The sequence below is a fragment of the Engraulis encrasicolus genome, unplaced genomic scaffold, assembly GCF_034702125.1.
Source record: "Engraulis encrasicolus isolate BLACKSEA-1 unplaced genomic scaffold, IST_EnEncr_1.0 scaffold_69_np1212, whole genome shotgun sequence".
Lineage (NCBI taxonomy): Eukaryota > Metazoa > Chordata > Actinopteri > Clupeiformes > Engraulidae > Engraulis > Engraulis encrasicolus.
The window spans coordinates 188,310-208,738 of NW_026946027.1; the positions used below are offsets into that span (position 1 = coordinate 188,310).

Below are 20,429 nucleotides of genomic sequence, written 5' to 3' on the forward strand. Positions count from 1 at the left end.
CTGCTTTGGAGGAGCTGGAGAACCACACTAGGAACCCATAGGTCAGAACACTGCTGATGGCACAGTTGTAAAAGTTCACCAGCAGTGGTCTGGGGATGTGGTAGCTCCTCAGCTTCCTCAGGTAGAAAAGGCGCTGCTGGGCCTTCCCAACAGCAGAGGCGATGTGGGTCCTCCGCCAGGGTCACTCCCAGGAATTTAAAAGTCCTGACTCTCTCCACCTCCTCTGACCCGATGGAGAGGGGTTTGTGATGCTTCGGCTACTTCTTTCTAAAGCAGCGCAAGCACCCTTTTCTCACAGACCCTTGTTGTGCCCTACAGACAGACTTGAAGTACTTTGTACATGGGCCCATCTAAAACATGCAGTACAATGTTAAGATTTTGTTTGTTAATTCTTAACCTACAAACATGGAAAAGACAGAGGAGATGGAAGACATTGGAAACTTATTGAATGTAGCAATCCCACTACAATAGAAACAACATGAATTGTTTGCCAATTAATGACTATATGTAGTAGCCTAGCCTATAATGCAACATTTGTTATATAGCCTAATAGTGAGTTCAATTGAATCCGAATGTCTCAGCGTGCCCTACAATATCGCCCCCCTGTGGCCACATTAGCTAATGAAGATAATGTTGCTTGAGTGATATGTGGCATGTGCATTATTGAGGAAAGAGACGTAGGCTATGTGCCATCAGTATTTTTCCTTCATATCAGTCAGAAGCATGGTGTGATGCATACTTTGTACTATGGTGCGCATATCTACCATCTCCTCTTTGACAAACTGACCGATTTGTTTTTTCACTTGTTCTTACACACATATTGATGACCATGGTGCCTATGTAATAACACTTAACTTTGAAGTGAATTATTTGCAGAATTACACTGTGAAATGTATTCTTCCTTTTTGTATGCATACATATGTGCGCTGTGCACCTTGTAAACTTGTAACGGTGATAGCTCAGTCAACATGAAAAGAGATAAGAGACATGCAAAACCATGCCTATGAGAAATCCCATTGTAATAAGATTTTCTTTAATTATCTTCGAAATGACACAACACACACCATTCTGGTTAAGCAAGCCGTTCCATGACCATGTTTAGCACCCGAGACAATTGTTGTTTTCCTCGCACGAGTACAGCGGCGTCCGCACGGTCCGAAATATGTAAAACGCCAAAAAAATGAATTGAAGTGAATGGGACCGTAAAGTCCAGAATAGCTGCGCACATCAATGGCTGAAAAGACACGAGTACAATATCAACAACATTTAAGCAGCGAGAGGGCGCACGTAGGCCAGATCCAGTGCGGTAGCCTGCACCAGAACGCATCGCGCAGCCCGACCCTTCTCAGCAGGAGGCGTGAAGGGCGTGGTTTTGTATGCATCTGCAATAGACGCTCCATTTCCTATAGTGTTGAAGTTCAATGGCCAGAATGACAGTGGAATATGCCATGTCCATGGTTGCCGCCGGTCTATATTTAAACAGTAGGCCTAATTTTAGTCAACGAAGATAGCCCGAAGGAATTACGGGAAACGGTGCTGTTTGTGGAGAACAATCACAGACCGCTATATTCCGGCTCTGAGTAATGTAGGATAATCATATTTTCTCTACGGCTCTGGCCAAGATTTAACAACATGTTCGCGTTTAAAAGTTACAAAATAAATTTCTCCTCGCCAAATGCTACAGGCGTTTTTCGTAGAGGCGAGACCTTATCGGGCGAATTGCGATTTGTGCTTGGCAGAGAAATTGAGATTAAGCAAATAACAGTGACACTCAAAGGCAAAGCGTCAGTGTTGTGGGAAACTAAACAAGGAAAGGCCAGCATAGACCACAAAGGAAAAGTGGTATACTATCGGGATCGGGAAGTTCTTCTGCGAGCACCAAGTGGTTGTATGTTCACGTTGTTCTTAGCCAAAATGCATGCGGAGGGATGTTTGCTTTCATTGCCCATTGGCCTACTCTTTGTTTACATTTACAGCAACACTGAAACCGGGAGTTCATGTATACCCCTTCCTCTGCAAACTACCCAGGGGGTAAGTAGACCAATGGGAGTAGCCCTACATAACCTCTTAGAGGCTATAGTAGTCTATATCCTATTTCCCATCAAAGGATTTTCCTGTCTCTTATAGCTGGGCTACTGCTCACATGGTCACGAGGAAATTACGGTAATACTTTATTTTAGGGATAGGCCTACATCTATTAGCACTAATACGTAGGCCTACAATGTTGATGCCTGCATGAGTAACTTGTAAGGCATGTACTAAGCAAACGCTAAGGCCTACTAGGTCCTTACTAAGGTTAAATTGATAATAAATCCCTTATTGAGTATGAACAAGATATTTGCAAATACATGCCTAACAAATGTTTGATTTTGCTTTGTACATGCCTGACAAGTTACTTATACAGGGATATTGTATGTGGGTGGTTGACGTTTAAGGGCGTAACGCAAAAAAAAAAAAAAAAGTTTTTCAAATTCCTGAAAAAAATGATGGATAAAAGCACTTAGTGGTCTGTGGAATTTCACCTTATTTTTGCCATTTTTGGGAAAATGTGTCTTGCATCAACACATAGCATAGGCATGTCACACCGCAGGAAAATGGAGTCACACCACAGGGAATTCACTGCATTATGGCCATTTTAATCCTTTTGTATACATGACTGTCATCTGAGCTCATGCTAACTTGATAATGATATTGTGTTTAATCTTATAGACAGGTCATCAGCTGGGAAAATTAGGCCTTTCGTCCTACCGCACTTTTCTCTGTGAATTACTGACCAGAAGCCCTATTGGAAGAAATTAAATCATGGGGCCACGTCAATTTTTGCTCAGAATTCAATATGGCTGCCATTTTCCAAAATGACTTGTTTTCATGCATTATTACATTGTACTATAAGGTGATATTCATGAACTATGAACTACTTTCAGCACTATTCTGTCCTATTTCCTTACATACATGTTTACAAAGGTTGACTAAACTAAAAGAAATGAAAATAAAGTTGGCCACCTTGCAATATCCAAAGGAAAGTGCTGAAAATAATGATTGAAATGCACATACAGAGTCTATGGCTGCGGAAATTAGGCCTATTGTCCTGTCAGGGTTTTCACAGTGGATTACACTGCGTGTGTGCGCGCGCGTATCCCCAGCTCATCTTTCCCCCGCTCTACAGTGTCTTTCCCCCACACACTATTCTGCCTCCACCCCATCACTCATCCACCCCCACACACTATGCTGCCCCCAACCCCTCACTCATCCCTCCCATGCTACTCTGCCCCTCCACCCCTCACTCACCCCCCACTATTCTGCCCCCCACGCTCAACCCCCCTGACTCATTCTTCCCCCACCCCCCCACAAAATACTCGCCCACCCTCCATCCAATGTGAAAAGTTTGGCAGGTCAAACCCCCCGCCCCCGACTCAACTTACCCCCCCCAACACACACACACACACACATTATTTTGCCCCCCCCGAACCCTCCACATCCCCACACACACTATTCTGCCCCCCCAACTCCTAATTCAACCCAGACTCATTCCCTCCCAACCCCACTCTGCCCCCCCTACCCCCACTCACCCCCTCATTCATCCCCCGCTCCTCCACATCATTCGGTTCCCCCTACCCCCCCACCTTACCCCCACCCCCCCAACACACACACACACCTGGTCTACTGTGTCTATGTCAGTGTATGTAAAGAAGCACACTGGCCACACACACTTGAGAAAAGCGCACTCAGGCACACGAACACACACATACAAACGCATGCACACACACACACACACACACACACACACACACACACACACACACACACACACACACACACACACACACGCGCGCGCGCGCACACACACACACACACACACACACACACACACACACACACACACACACACACACACACACACACACACAGTTTGGCAGGACAATATGCCTTTTTTCAGCAGTCTTTTTTCAGTTTGTGAAATTCAATCATTTGACAACATCCCTTTGGATATTTCAAAGTGGCAAGATACAGGGGGTGGACAAAATAACTGAGACACCGATCATTTTATTGTTGGAAGTTTAATGGCTCAAGTGGACCAGCCTGTTGGCCAATCTTCATTAATGGCACATTGCACCAGTAAAGTGAAGTGTGAAGGTTCAATTAGCAGGGTAAGAGCACTGTTTTGCTCAAAATTTTGCAATGCACACAACATTATGAGTGACATGTCAGAGTTCAAAAAGGAGAAATTCTGTGTAACTGTTGCATCTTTGACCGAGACAGCAAGTCTTTGTGATGTATCAAGAGCTACAGTATCCAAGGTAATGTCTGCTTACCACCAAGAAGGATGAACCACATCCAACAGGATTAACCGTGGATGCAAGAGGTGCCTCAGTTATTTTGTATATATTCATGCCTTTTTCTAGACAACCTTTATACTCACGTCTGTAAGGAGATAGGACAATTTAACTGAAAAATAGGTCATCTTTATTGGTAATCATGGCCTTACAGTATTGAGAAAAATGTGTGAAAGTCTGCCATTCTGAGAAACAGAGAACATTTTGAATTTTGGAGCACATTTGAGATGGCAACCAGCTGGTGATTTTTTTTCAATAGGCCTTCTGGTCTGTAATCCACTGTGAAAACCCTGACAGGACAATAGGCCTAATTTCCGCAGCCATAGACTCTGTATGTGCATTTCAATCATTATTTTCAGCACTTTCCTTTGGATATTGCAAGGTGGCCAACTTTATTTTCATTTCTTTTAGTTTAGTCAACCTTTGTAAACATGTATGTAAGGAAATAGGACAGAATAGTGCTGAAAGTAGTTCATAGTTCATGAATATCACCTTATAGTACAATGTAATAATGCATGAAAACAAGTCATTTTGGAAAATGGCGGCCATATTGAATTCTGAGCAAAAATTGACGTGGCCCCATGATTTAATTTCTTCCAATAGGGCTTCTGGTCAGTAATTCACAGAGAAAAGTGCGGTAGGACGAAAGGCCTAATTTTCCCAGCTGATGACCTGTCTATTAATATGTGTTTTCATTAATAAAAAAACTTTTTTTCCCTCCTATAAGAGCAGTCACACCACAGGACACCATAAAATGAACCTAAGCATTGCGTGACAGAAAGATTGCAATATGAAGACATATTAAGAGGTTAAGAGTCACCTTAAACTTCCACAGCACTCTCCAATAACTGAGGTACTGACTGGTTAGGAGCCAGTCTTTAAGACCCTTGTAGTTGGCCTTGCAGCTGCCCGTCCACAAGCCTGACTTACATGTCACCCCGCAGGACGCAATTTGTGTTACGAAATTGAACTTGTAGTTAATATTACTGTATTGAGTTTTTTCCACATTCACATATCTTAATCTAAAGTTAAGATTTATGCAATCATGCCAAATGCTTCATACATTATTCAAAATGTTGTTGGTTAATTTATATATATATTATTATATATTGTTTCATTAATGTTACAGTCACGCCGCAGGAAATTTGACATATAAACCTTTACATAAATCTTAACAAAAATGTTTCTTCTCATCTAAGACTAATATGAAACATAATGTACCACATCTTCTTTCATTGACATTTGTTTTTTAAAGGAAAATAACAGTTTTGTAGGTTTTTAACCAATGTTACGAAAAAACAAGGTGTCACGTCTCCCACCCATGTATTGGTGCTAATAGATGTGTCCCTAAAATAAAGTGTTACCGAAATGACTTTCTCCCACTAGGCTACCACTTTCAACAACATGTGGTTCTTGATGGATGTTGCAACTTATCCTGACAGGCAGACCATTCATTTTGAATAGAGCAACTGCCCTCGTGACGCATGTGTGAAATCATAACAATTGCCCATACTGGGACAAATAAAGGCTACTACTACTACTACTACTACTATATGTTCCAGCAGCGGCAGCGCAGTTATCCAACCAGAACAAATGGACGAAGGTGGCAGGGTTAGCTCTAACCCAGCCAGCCGCTCGGCAGACCTTTGAAACCGTTGCGCCCTTGAAAAGGGTCCAGGATGTAGAGGGACCTCTCGTAGAATGAGCCCTTAGCTGGGCCGAGGGCTGATGGCATAGAGATGCCGAACGATTCGATTGAAAGAGAACATGACGAAACATGATAAAGAATACATCTACCATTTGAGCTGTTGAAATCATGTCCAAGATGGGAATTTACTCTGTTTTAAAAAAAAAATCATCTCATCAGTTAAGGTAATTAACTCTTATGTTGTCCTTTGTTTTGTTTGTAGTCTTCTTCAACATTCGATCATGTTATGATATTGCCTAATTGAGTGAAACACTATAGGTTTCACAGTGCCATTTTGATGTTGATTTTCAGACCAACGATGGAAAATGACCATTCTGACCAATAATTAGTGCTGATTCAACGTCTCTTTGCTATCTGGATATATAGCCCTATATACAGTAGACTTACTATAGGCTACAATACAGTACAGTACAGCTGCACTGAAACAGGGCAAGAGAAATGAAATGTGCAACAGACCAATGAAAAACCAAATATGTTTTCTTTCTTTATCACAGAAATTTCCCTTCCACCTTCAAGTCGGGTCATGGAAAGATCTCATATTCAGTAATCTTTGAGATTCACCGATCAGTAAATCAATCAAAAACCCTTGAATCAGAATTCCAGTTTGAGCGCTTGGTAAATGTCAATGTTCCTGCACTTCTGGTAAGAGAAACATATTTTCACATATTTTTTTCACTACAGGTCAATGTCAATGTCTGAATGTCACAGTTAAGGTAGACTACTGTATTTTTGGTGTAAGGAGGCAATAGTTGCGTCAACACACCTCATTTTGTGTTCCACATAATGGTCTCATTTTGTTTTTGTTGGGTTTTTATTTTATTTATTTATTTATTTATTTTTTAAATTCAACGACTATTGAAGCATTTCTTTAAAAAAAAGTATTTGGAGGGGGGGGGGGGGGGGGGGGTTGGGGGACTGGCCTTGATTACCATAGAACAGTGTTCCTCAAACTTTTTCAGACCAAGGACCACTTTGTCCCAATTTTTTTCATCTGGGGACCACTTTTCAGCGCATCATCAACACCCCCCACCAGGGACTGTGTGGTGCACTTATACCTCACAGGTGCCCCCTTTATTAGAAATATTTGCTATGATTTATCCACGTAGTGCCCCCTAGCTGTAAATGGTTGGTCCCGCTGGCCCTTATGGATGGTGCCACTGGGCCTTATGGATAACCCCACCCCACCCCCAATTCAAACATAGACACACACATACACAGAGACATTTTTGTAAAGTTAGGTATATTTAATGGGAATCTTGGCCAACTATTTACAAATGCAATGAAGGCCTATCCTAAAAGGCAAAGTATGGAGGTTTAAAATTTAGCAGTTTTTCAGAAAAAAGAAAAAAAACTGTCACCATTTTTCAAAATTAGGAGATGCATGAATGAACTGAATGAACAAAACTAATGTCATATTAATCGTGCCTGTTTTAATGGGAGGAGTGGAGCTGGTGCACACTAAGCATCAGTGTTTTAATATCTGGTTGCAAGCAGGACAATTTCAATCTCAGATTGGGGGCCACATTGACCCTGTTTCGCTTTTTGGTTTTCAACCCAACTAGTGCAGAAAACCCAACCTCGCACTTGTAGGTGGATGCAAATGGCATGAGCGTTTTCAGAGCGCACTCGGCGAGTTTGGGATGCTCTGGCTGCACATGAACCCAAAAATCCGGGAGGGTTTTTTGCCTGAATGCCATCTTTAGGGTGCTATCCACGGCAATGTCGACCAAGCTGTCAAGCTCTCTGGCAGACAATGCCGAACCGATACGTTCGATGTGGGCTTCGTCTCCGAACGGATTTCTGATCCACTCAAAGTCCGTCTCTAACTCCGGGAAGTAGCGTTCCAATTGCGAGTGAAGGCCACGCAGGTGCTCTTTGAAAGCGGTGATGGTGTCTGTGTCCACAATCTCATCAGCTGTAAGTATGAAGTCCGCCAAAGTTGGAAAGTTGTCGAACTCCGATCGATCCAGGCGTGTGCACCACAACTGCAGTTTCGTGCGCGCAGCTTTGATCTTGTCCTGCACAGTGAAGATGGTGACGGCTGCGCCTTGAAGCGCCAGGTTCAATGTGTTGAGGAAGCTGAAAATGTCAGCAAGGTATGCCAACTTCGCCAGCCATTGAAACTCATGCATTTGGTTGTAGAGCTCCTCGTTCTGGTGCATGAACAACCTCACTTCGTCACGCAGCTCAAAAAGACGCGTTAAAACTTTTCCACGGGACAACCAACGTACCTCCGTATGGAACAGGAGTTTCGTGTGGTCGCTCCCCATCTCCTCGCATAAAACTTTAAAAATGCGCGTATTCAGTGCCTTGCCTTTTATTCCATTGATGATTTTGACCGCCTCGTCCAGGACAGATCTAAGACACTGAGGCATTTTCTTCACTGCCAGTTGTTCCCGGTGAATGCAGCAGTGCGATGCTGCTGCGAATGGAGCTACTGCGCGTACGCGCACAGCCAGGCCTTTGTGCTTTGCGGTCATCGCAGTTGCACCGTCGGTGCAAATACCGACACACTTCTTCCAGTCCAGGCCATTCTTGCAAATGAAGGCGTTCAAACAATCAAAAATCGCCTCTCCCGTGGTGTTGGTTTGCAGGGATTCACAAAAAAGGAAGTCGTCGTGTACAGCCCCATCACAGATGTATCTGATGTAACACAACAGATTCGCCTCGTTGCCAATGTCCGTGGACTCATCCAATTGTAGAGAAAAAAGTGGACTCTGGCGCACTCGTGTAATCAGCTGTTTCTCCACATCTTCTGCCATGACTGCTATGCGCCGCTGGACAGTGTCAGCGGAGAGGGGAACCTTTTCTATGGCGTCGCATTCTTTCTCTCCCAGCATTACGCTATTCATTAATTTCGCTGATGGTTTGATTAGTGTTTGACCAATAGAGTAAGGGTGGCCCGTTTTGGCTATGAGCTCAGAGACCAAAAATGAGGCTTCTGTGGCCTTGGCATTTTCCCCGGGCACAAAGAATTGCTTCTTATCCTTTTTCATGTGACATTGAAGCTCTTCACACTTTCGCTCAAAAAACGATAAGGGTTTGTCGATGCAGTCCTTGTGCTTTGACTCGAAGTGGCGTTTCAGTTTGGCAGGCTTCATCGCCTCGTTGGACAAGATATCATAGCACAGGACACAGTGGGGACTGGGATCCTCTTGATCCCCAGCCCAGAAAAATCCCATTTTCAGATAGTCACTGCTATATTTTCTTTTCACCTTTGCCGTTGGCCGATGTTGTTTTTCCTGCCCTGTCTGTGGTGTTGGCTCATCTTGGTTATCTTCTTTTCTTTTCTTGTTTACGTCATCTGCAGCGTCCGTTTTTTTCCTCTTTAACGTCAGCCACTTCTCCATCGTTGTTTCGCTCAAAACAATTATGAAAAAATAACGCGAATGCTGGTTACTGTTAGCTTGTGCTGATTGTTGTTGTATTAGCCTACTGTTTAGTTAGCCTATTTTGACATCTACCAATAAGTTTGCTAGGTCGTTGCCTAGAAACGAACGTTCGAAAGCGGTCTTGCAATGCATTAATGCAGAATGATTTTAGAAAACATATGAATATTAATTATTAATAATAATGAGTGTTTAATTAATGGTTGAAAGCACAGACTCGTTTTATTGTCGTTGAGGGCAAATCACTGATGAATCTAGCCTAATGTTAAACATACAGCTTTTGTACGAGAGATTTCAGAAAGACTGGCAGGTCGCCTCGCGGACCACTTGGGGGCTCTCGCGGACCACTAGTGGTCCGCGGACCACACTTTGCGGAACACTGCCATAGGACATTGTGAGAGAAGATAGGAAATGACTGGGAGAGAGTGATGGGGGCAGGGTCGGGAAACGACCCCGGCCGGACTCGAACTGGGGTCCCCATGGGCAATGTAAGCCCAAATGTGGGGGGCTTAGTGTGCTGTGCCAAAGCGCCTCCCGGGTTTTTATTTTTTGGTTGAAAAAATCCTGTGCTTAAAGCGGAAATCCGGTGTAAAATGGCTTAAATAGTGTTAAAACATGGTGCAGAGGGCTAACTGTTGCAACATACCTCAACTCCATACAAGCGCTGCATTCCGAATCCCAAGCGCTTGTCAGAATTCCAAGAGCTAGTTGAAATTTGGCTTCTGCTGTGATGGACCGGCACCTGTTAGCCATTGTCATAAATCTCTACTTTCCACCCATTTACGAGGCTCAAAGTTGCTCAATACTTCATTCCGCAGACTTGCAGGGTTGTTGACATGTAAAACGAGGCATAGAGAACTTTGCTAGTGCACATTTAGTGAAGAAACAATGCCATTTTGGTACAGGCCACGCAACTGAGAAGAGACTGTACAGTCACTCAATCCATGCTTGCAGTTCACCTAGAGGGCGCTGTCGAGAGAGCACAGCCCATTCATCCGAATTGACCCGTTCATAATCAACGTCCTCACTGAATGCGTGCGCATCGTTGACTCAAACACACCAGAGAGGTTTTAGGGGTATTACGAGAGACTACACTCTTCTGGGTGCTATTGCGCCCCTAGAGTGCAGTACCATCTGGAAAAGTAGAGAGTGGACACACTGTACAGTCTCTTTTGGTAAACTGGCTCTGGTGTTGGCTATCCGGCAGTTGCACAGCCTGTAAGAATGGCATTGTTTCTAATCTAACTTACCGTAGCTCTAACTTTGGCAAGAATTTAACTGTCTCTATCCATTTTGTCCACCGCTGCTGACACGTCTTCTGCACTTGTGGTATTCTTTCTACATAGATGCCACAGTCGGCCACCAAAAGTACGTCCCTCTACAGGTTCTGCTGTACCGTAACAGGGGATCTCTCTATGGATGTGTTGGTGGATAAAAAAGGCTATGTTCCTGGTAAGACAACACAGCCTCTGTTGTTAAGCTAAGCCGCCATATTCCTTTTGCTTGCAGAGCTGTTACATAATGTGAGTAGATATACTGTACCTAGCTGTAGTTACAATGAAGAGGTGTTTAATGCCATACACACAGTACCACACTTTTTGATGTTGAATGAGCCTAGTAAACTAGCGCCACCCACTGGATGCCAAAATTCTCTGCCTGTGAGTGGTCTAGCCTCGAACCGTAGAAGTGGTCTGCCACATTGCCCTGAATCTGGCAAACCACAACGCAATCACAACGCAGAGGTTTGTTTTGAATCAAAGCAAGTGGGGTTTTGAGGGAGTGACGACGAACCTCGCGACGCTGGGTACACAATAACATTGAACAGCTCTCATTTGACTCAGCTTTGGAATCAGTTTAAGTGCTTTCTTTTTTATTCACAGGGGAAACTATAACAATTACAATAGAAGGTGAAAACGGTACTTCCTCGACTATTGTGCCCACAGCTGAGCTAGAAAGAAAGGTGATATACTATGAGGACGGCATGATTAATCAGAAGAGCAAATCCAAACAGGTGAAATATGTTGTGGGAGAGCATGTTAAGCCCAACACCTCAGAGTTTAAGGGGGAGATCAAGCTTTGCATCCCTAAGGATACTTACATCACCCTGCAAGACTGTAAGGTCCTGGTTGTCGAATACTCACTCACGGTAAGTCTCAGACAGTTTTGGTACAAACCATTTTTGATTAACTGTCACCATTTCTTAAAGTCAAGTGTGCTTCACTTGGTAGTTCCACTGCCTTGAAGTCCTACACTTGCAAGACGAGGCTCAAAGCCTCTCAAGTATTTCAAACCATCTAGAACTGATCAGACTTGGAATTGTGAAAGTCAACGTTATAATTGTTCCGTTTCGGCTGCTACTTACCGTATTGGCCCTAATATAAGACGATCCTGAATATAAGACAACCCACCTTTTGCAGGTTCATTTAAAAAAATAAGTTTTTTTCAAGACCAAAATTCATATTTCAATTAAAATGTGATATTTACATTTATATTCAAATAGGAAAAATACTTATGTCAAAATACTGTGTACCTATTATTTCACATTTCACTAGCACACATTTCACCGTATAACTTCCATGAACACTTTATAACAGAGCACAGAGATGCTCCTCCTTTGCTCACTTTTGGGACCAGACAGACACTGCTCTCTTGCGCTCATGGATGATCATTGAATGGCCGCCAGTATTGCCAGATTTGTCTGATCAAAACCCGCCTGAAAGGTTCTCAAAAACCGCCAAAATGCGCTAAAATCCGCCCGAATTTCAACAAATTGCATTGGTTTATATGGGCACAAAACAGCTTTGGGTCATTTCACGTGAAATCAGACGCTTTGGGACCCGACCGATCCGGATTTCAATCATACTTGGTGTGCCTTTTTAGTAGCAAGGTAGCACCCCAGAACTGTATTGGTTTGAATCTGACACTAATATTAAGGGAGAAACAGACTAGGAAAGGTTCACATTTTAGGGTAGGACACTGTACGTTCAGCCTTGAATATATCAGTCAGTGTTAGTCACAAAAAGATGCCTGTGGTATTGTTTGAAAGCTCTTTTCTGGCTCTACATATTACACAATCAGCTTGGAATACAACAACTCTCAGAATATGAATTATGATAAATTGAAAAATTAAAAATTGAATATCTAAAAAAACTATATTTTAAAATGGCCAGTTCCTTGTCCAAACGTAGCCGGCAATGTCATTAGCAACACCTCAAATGCTGGTGTTCGGTTCTTTATTCATTTCAGAGAGAATTTGACTCACAAATATGGCATCATACAGACCACTTACTAATAATATGGTAATACCATAGTAGCATCACATGACAAAACAAAAACAAAACAAAAATGGTCAGTTTCCATGGTCCCAGGTTTCAGAAACTAAGGCAGATGTCCATTTATACACACCAAATGATGATATGTGAATGTTTGAACATTCCTGTTTGCTGTTTTTTGTTAGCTGTGCTGATGTAACTTTGCCTTGATTGCTTACAGGTGGGCCTGTCTGCAAACGCAGCCACCGCACTGACGGCTGTCTTCCCCATCGTGATCGGCAACTCTCCGCCGATGCCTGAAGAGCCTGAAACTAACTGATGTGAACATAACTTATGTGTGTCTTTGGCTCCTCTTACAGACGACATGCACACACACACACACACACACACACACACACACACACACACACACACACACACACACACACACACACACACACACTCGTCATTGTATTTCCTAGCCTCAGACCCTCAAACCATCTCTAGGAGCAAGGTAACTACAGCACTACAGAACTACTGCCCTTTTTTCCTATTTTGTGCCTATTATTTATGATGGCAGTTTGGCCATCTCATGTGAAATCAGACATTTTGGGACCCGACCTGACCGATTTTAATACAACTTGGTGTGCCTTTTCACTGGCAAGACAGAATCCCTGATTTAGAAAATTGTGAGGAATTAAAAAAATGCAAGTCTTACAACACCTAAGGTAGACAAACATTTACTATATCCATCTGAAGTCGCATGGCTTCTCATATTCGTTTTAAAGGGACACTGTGTGAGATTTTTAGTTGTTTATTTCCAAAATTCATGCTGCCCATTCACTAATGTTACCTTTTTCATAAATACTCACCACCAGCATCAAATTCTAAGTATTCATTATGACTGGAAAAAATGCACTTTTCATACATGAAAAGTGGGATCTTCTCCATGGTCCGCCATTTTGAATTACCAAAAATAGCCATTTTTAGCTGCAAAAAATATTTGTTTATTACTTAGTAAACTTTCATGTAAAGATCAAATTCGGCAATAGGCAGCTCAGTTTCAATGAGCAGTATAGTTGCAGTACCTTTTTTGACCATTTCCTGCACAGTGTCCCTTTAAGCTTTGTTTTGGAGTGATATCTAGCAGCATCTTCAGAAATCTAAAACTAGGTAAATGCCATTGAAGTGGTTTTCATGACTTCATTTTGTGGTGCTGATTCCAAATATGTGACTTATTTTGTCCTAGAACAATGTTCTGGCCCCTAATTTGTATTTCAAGATGGCCAACAGACTGTGAACAGATACATACGCATTTTTTTATTTACCATAAATACAAGTACAGCATTATACATCGATGTCACCTGAGTGTGAAAGTCTCAGAATTTATGTCTGTACACTTTTTTAAGCCTGAAGATTGGCAAAAATTCCCAATTTTAACACTTAAGTGGCGCATGCTCCCCGCTGTTTTCAGCATCCGAGTGTCCTGTACCTCCGTCCGGATGGGAGCAGTGTGAAATGATGATGGAGAGGATGAGTGTGGTCTCTGATTATTGACTGTGCTAGATGTGTGGCGGCTTTGAGGTTGAGATCAGTTAGATTGTGTGTAGGGTGGCGAGTGATTTTGGATGGGCAGGATGATGCTGGAGTACAGGTGGAGATGAGGGCCAAAGGAGATGAGGGCCAACAGAGGGTGGAAAGTTTACGGATAACATAAAGTCTCTGTGAAGATCGTTTGTGGATGTTGGTGACATGTGCATCAAAAGTGAGTTTATTGTCTATGGCGAGTCCAAGGTATTTGAAGTGTCTGACCTGTTCAACTCTTTTGGTTGTGGATGGAGGTGGGAGCCAGACGGGGTGATAGTGTGGTGTGAAAGACCATTTCTTTTGTTTTTGTTACATTAAGTTCCAAAAAGCTGTCTGTGCACCACTGAGTGAACTTGGTTATGGATTGTTGCTAGGCTATCATTGAGTCGTCATTGTTGGGGCCAGTCGTGGCCTAGTGGTTAGAGAGTTGGTCTTTCAATCTAGGGGTTGCCGCTTCGAATCCCCCTGACCTCTCCCTACCATCCATGCCTGAAGTGCCCTTGAGCAAGACACCTAACCCCACATTGCACCAGGGACTGTAATCAATACCCTGAAAAATGATAGTTGTAATTCGCTATGACTAAATGAAAATGTCATCTAAGTGCAATGTAATGTAATGTAATGTAATTGTTGAGCAGACCCATGATGGCAGTGTCGTCAGAGTACTTAAAGGGCTATGCCACTATTTTGGGGCTTAATACAGTTAAAATCGTTGGCCAGGGTTTATAGAGGTGGTAATGTGTCTTATTTTTCATGTAAGCCGTTGTCTTGCTTTAAGACAAGTTAAAAGAGGGAGCATGTCGCTAAGCTAGTGAAAGTCAATGGATCCGTGTAGCATGTAGCATGCTACAGTGATCCATTGACTTTCACTAGCTTAGCTACATACTCCCTCTTTTAACTTGTCTTGAAGCAAGACAACGTTTAACATGAAAAATAAGACACTTTACCACTTTTATAAACCCCAGCAAACGATTTTAACTTTATTAAGCCCCAAAATAGTGACATACCCCTTTAAGAGACAGCTGCCCTGTGGAGCTCCGGTGTTGGTGATGATGGTAGATGAAGTGACTGTGCCTATCCTGACGTAGCCTGATTATCATCGACTTTCAAATCTCTTTGAGACGTGGTCTGAACAAGAGCATAACAATTATCATTTCCCAAAAGTGACCTCCCTTGGTTTGCTAATGATTGTTTGCTTCCCAACAAAGTGGGAGGATTTCCTGTATTTGCAGGAACTCAGAAAGTACTTGCATTGCTCTTGACCTGACTGGTAGCAACGCTGAAGCTGTTACATTACATTTACATTATATTGCACTTAGCTGACGCTTTCATTTTTTCAAAGCAACTTACAGTTATTATTTGTCAGGGCATTGGTTACAGTCCCTGGAGCAATGTGGGGTTAGTTAGGTACCTTGCTCAAGGGCACTTCAGCTATGGATGGAGATGTAGGGAGAGGTCAGGGAGGATTCGAACCTGCAACCCCTAATTTGAAAGACCAACTCTCTTACCACTAGGCCACGGCTATCCTCACACATTGCATCACTAGGAGGGCATGGCCTGGCTAATCCTGAGGGCCTGTGGTCGGTTGGTAAGGAAGTTGTGGATCCAGCAGATGAGGGGTGGAGGAATGGAGGTGGCAGAGTTTCTTGATTATCTGGTGGTGCTGGATGGTGTTGAAGGCTGTACTGAAGTCATCGAAGAGGATGACTGCGAAGTTGTCCGGATGTTCCAGGTGTTGTAGGAGGGGGTGGAGGAGAGATTCTACACTCAGCAGTTCCATGGCACAGAGCTTCAGCACCTTGCCGGAGATTAAACCAAATAAAGGTCAAGTCATGGGCATCAGCAATCACCAAAACGGTCAAGTTCTGTACTGTACAGTATGTGTGCAAAGTATGAGCATAGCAGACTCCCTGAATATAGTGAATGAACAGATAATCTCATCAATGTCTTTCCTGATCTCTCCCATCGTAACACTTTTCCCCATTCCAAGATGACAATGCCAAGACTCATCGTGCTCATTTGGAAAGCATGGTCCAGGGAGCATGAGACAACAGTTTAATGGGATTATGGAAATAAGTTTTTCTATTATTCTCTATATGACCAACACCTGTCCTGCACTACTGCTGCTACTACTGCTACTACTTCTATTACTATTACCACTAATACCTCTAATAATAGTGCTTTTACAACTACTATTAACACTACTACAACTGCATCAGAATTAGGCTTGTTAAATCATAGGGATGGTATTTATCGAAGATTAGTAATGTGGTTGTGTAATACAATAAACTGTTCAATTATCATCATTACTATCGAATGATCTATTAATATTACAACTATATGAAAGCACTGAACTGATCACACTGAATGGCATGGCTGTTGCACTGTATGATATTTTTAACTTTTTACAGGCACATGCTTCATGTTCTATGTGTATGTTCATATCTGGACTGGCAAATAAAACCAAGTAATTGGAAAAACAAGAATGTGTTATATCTACCTCTTTGTGTGTGGCAAATGAATTCATAGATAGGCCTAGAGAGTTAACCTGACTCTAACCAGCTGGTATCTTTTGCCTTCTTTACCTTCACGATACTGTCTGGGTATCCTCCACAACCGAGACGTTTTGTAATGGTGCTCCTTATCAATAATCCTCACATATGATTGGATAAACAACCTGTCCTCATTTTTATTGGCGTGCCACTTCAGCCTCTCACATTGACCTCGAGCCATGATGCAGCTGAGAACGACAGGAGTAAGAGCCAGAACGCCGCCAGACCTATCCAAACAAACTGCATTCATCGACTTTCCACGCCTCCCTGCTCTCTGATTGGAGCCCATAATCAGGAACCCTCGCTGAGGTATAAATTCCGTGCTGTCCATAGAGGTAGAAAATAACACTAGAGGTGACCCCGCTCCCTTTTTACGGCAATCTGTGGCGGCCATTTTCTGTAGGTAGATCAGAGAAATGGAAATTAAAGGAGAAGGAGGCTCACCTCTGTCAAAAATGGCTTAATCATGTGAAAATGTCCATCAACACTATACAAGGACAATAGTTGAAGTGAGTTGCTAACTATGTTCATAAAATATATAATTTGATTTTTAAATGTATTTTATCGACTCATATGATTTAAGTAGATATTTATCCTGACACTTCAAATCTGGTCTTTTATTAATGTGTTACTTCATATTCACACAGTTTTAGTCAATTTTTTGACATGGGTGGGCGTGTTCTCCATTGACTTGCATTGACTGAAGGTGCCTACACTACCTACGGAAGTTGGGAAGCTCCATGTGCCATTTCCCAGTGCTATCGCAAATTGGCGTGTCACCTCTAGTGTTATTTTCTACCTCTATGGTGCTGTCTTTGTAGCATGGGATATCCCAGGGTACCTGATTGGCTCATTCATTCAGCTATGATTCTGACTTTCAGGAACCTCAGACAGCCCTCGCATGTAGTTTTGGTGAAACGCAGCTAGATGGCGTGAATCAGGTTACTAGAGGCAGGTTACTGATGCTGGTAGGAAAACACACTATGAACTGACTCACTATGAACTGAACTGCCATCCCATGCCTAACCCATATGGTTCAGTAGGATATATCAGCCCACCTTTTGCAGCTATTGAAGGAACAGACCACCCTTTTTTGATTTTCACATATTTGCAGTATTTCCAAGCATTATTTATGAATGTGCATATAATTTTCGTCTATGTGTTTGCATTGCCCCGTTTAACAGTATAGCCACATTAGGCATAGCAATGCAAGTCTATGGTACAAAATAAAACACAATCAAATGTACTCATAAACCATTTTAAAATTAATGTAAAATTCACTGGAGTGTAAAACGGCAATTTAATTCTGTCCAGTGATCACTTGTGGCTTGATGCTAAAGATACCAGTCACTTCCAGTGATTATGCTAAGCTATGCTAATAATTCTGATCCAATAAATCTAAGTACTGAAAACACTGAGACGAAAATGATATGCACATTCATGAATAATGTTGGGAAATACTGCAAATATGTGAAAATCAGAAAAGGGTGGTCTGTTCCTTTAAAGCTTGTGGGAAGGCTGTCCACAAGGTTAATCAGTGTGTTTAAAGGAATTTTCAACCATTCTTCCGATTGCAAATGGTTGAGGTTACACATTGATATTGGCAGAGAAGGTCTCATCCTCCATCTCTGCTCTAACACAGTGCAACTATATTCTATTCAAATTTTGATTTGTTTATAAACACAGTGTTGTGAGGAGGGGCATGACACTGCCAACCACATGAGCTAATGTTTTGCTGACCAACAACAGTTTCCAACAATCAGAGGGTGAGTTGTGCGCGGCCAGGGTCGCACAAACAGGGGAAAACAAAAATTGAGAACCCATGTATTCATTCCAAATGTGTTCTATCAGGTTCAAGTCAGAAGTCAAGTTCAATTCAAGTCAGATTCAGTCAAGCTCATTCATGCCAGACTATCTTCTGTGTATGTATGGACCTTGCTTTGTGCACTGGGGCAGAAGTCATGTTGGAAGAGTAAGGGGTGCTCTCCAAACTGTTCCCACTATTCAATATTACGTTGTAATAGCAAACAGTGTCACTGATCACCTTTGACCTCTCAAGGTCAGCAGAGGTCATATCCAACTTACCTCCACACATGGGGTGCGTAAGTCTTTGCCCCCTCCAGACGGTCCATGGGGCCTTAGAAGTCAAACATTTTGAAAGGGATCTAATGGACAGATCAAACCTATTTTCCGAACCACCATCATCTTTCGCTCTAGATCACACATAGGCTGTAGGCTACCTTTGTATTACTGATAACCAGTGGTGTGGTTGTCGACTTCACCTGTCAAGCGATTTTTTTGAGTTGCGTGTGTGCTGCCTTCAAAGAGTAGTGTCAGTTTTTGAGAGGAATAAACTACAATTCTGAAAAGGGCAAAGGTCATCTCATTTGGCAATTTGTGTAGGCCTACCGAAATATTCTACGAGTTGCCCAGTGGAAAACACCACATGGTGGTGGTGGGGTGTTGTTCATATGTGCTTTTCATGCCGGTGTTCAGTATGCACCATAATTCCCATAGCATGTGAATTACACATTATTCTTAGCCTCGCGAGCCATCCTATGTACTTCTGCCAAAGGATTGGCTCCACTACGAGTCTGGCCGTGCTTCTCTGTGGAGTGCCTGGAGCAGTAGGATTTTGACGTACGTGACAATGACGTACACATCTGCGCCAGAGCCATTGGTCTGCGGCGCTATGTTGTTGTTGAGTAACTGCCGGCGATTGGGTGAGAGGTGTCCAATAATTTAAAACCATAACTGAGCGCAAACATCCTGCTTCCTGCAATCGCTTCAGAGCAAACAAATGCCAGACCATGAATACGAAATGAAATGGTAGTATTGTGGGATGGTCAGGACCAGGCTACATTCGACTAGCGGTGACACAGCTATTCTGAACGGCACTGGAAAACAGCAAATGCAGCCTCCATCCTCTGTAGGTGGACCATGTGCTCTTTGGTCAGAACAAATCAGCGGAGAACACACCTCTGTCAAAAATGGCTGTGAATATGAAGTGACATACAGGGGTGGAAAAGTAACTTATTACTTTTACTCAATATTGTACTTGAGTAGCTTTTATGAATACTTTGTACTTTTTAAGTAAATTTTTAAATTAATACTTTTACTTGTACTTGAGCACATTTTGACCCAAGTACTTTACTCAATTACACTGGAACCTGTCCTGAGTACTGAGTAAAAAAATTGACTGAGAGACAAAATGCCATGCACAATAATGCCACAATCTGCCAGAAATGAAAGATTGTGCAGGATGGCACACAGCTTTTCCACTATTTTACTATCTTGTATAAATGTATTGGATGATGGCCGGTGTCAAGCAAGAGATAGAGGTTATGGAGGACGATATTCAAGAAAAATAAACATGACATTCTCAAGAGGAACGCTAATTAAAAGTAACTAAGTACTTTTTACTCAAATTACATTTTAAGTGAAGTACTTTTTACTTTTACTTGAGTAGATTTTTAGATAGGTACTTTTACTTGTACTTGAGTAGAATTTAGGCAAAGTAAAGATACTTTTACTTGAGTACACATTTTCTGTACTCTTTCCACCTCTGGTGACATATTAATCAAGGACCAGATTTGAAATGCCAGACT

At 42.4% G+C, this 20,429-nt stretch overlaps 1 protein-coding gene across 1 annotated transcript; it reads left to right on the plus strand.

The window, feature by feature from the left end:
- Positions 1–1,412: 1,412 nt before the first annotated feature.
- LOC134444740 (arrestin domain-containing protein 3-like) lies at positions 1,413–13,022 on the plus strand. The gene is made up of 6 exons (XM_063193959.1): positions 1,413–1,888; positions 1,977–2,031; positions 6,537–6,684; positions 10,778–10,883; positions 11,312–11,577; positions 12,924–13,022. Exons 1-6 carry the CDS (start codon positions 1,633–1,635, stop codon positions 13,020–13,022), a joined length of 930 nt encoding a protein of 309 aa, XP_063050029.1. The 5' UTR covers positions 1,413–1,632.
- Positions 13,023–20,429: the final 7,407 nt, after the last annotated feature.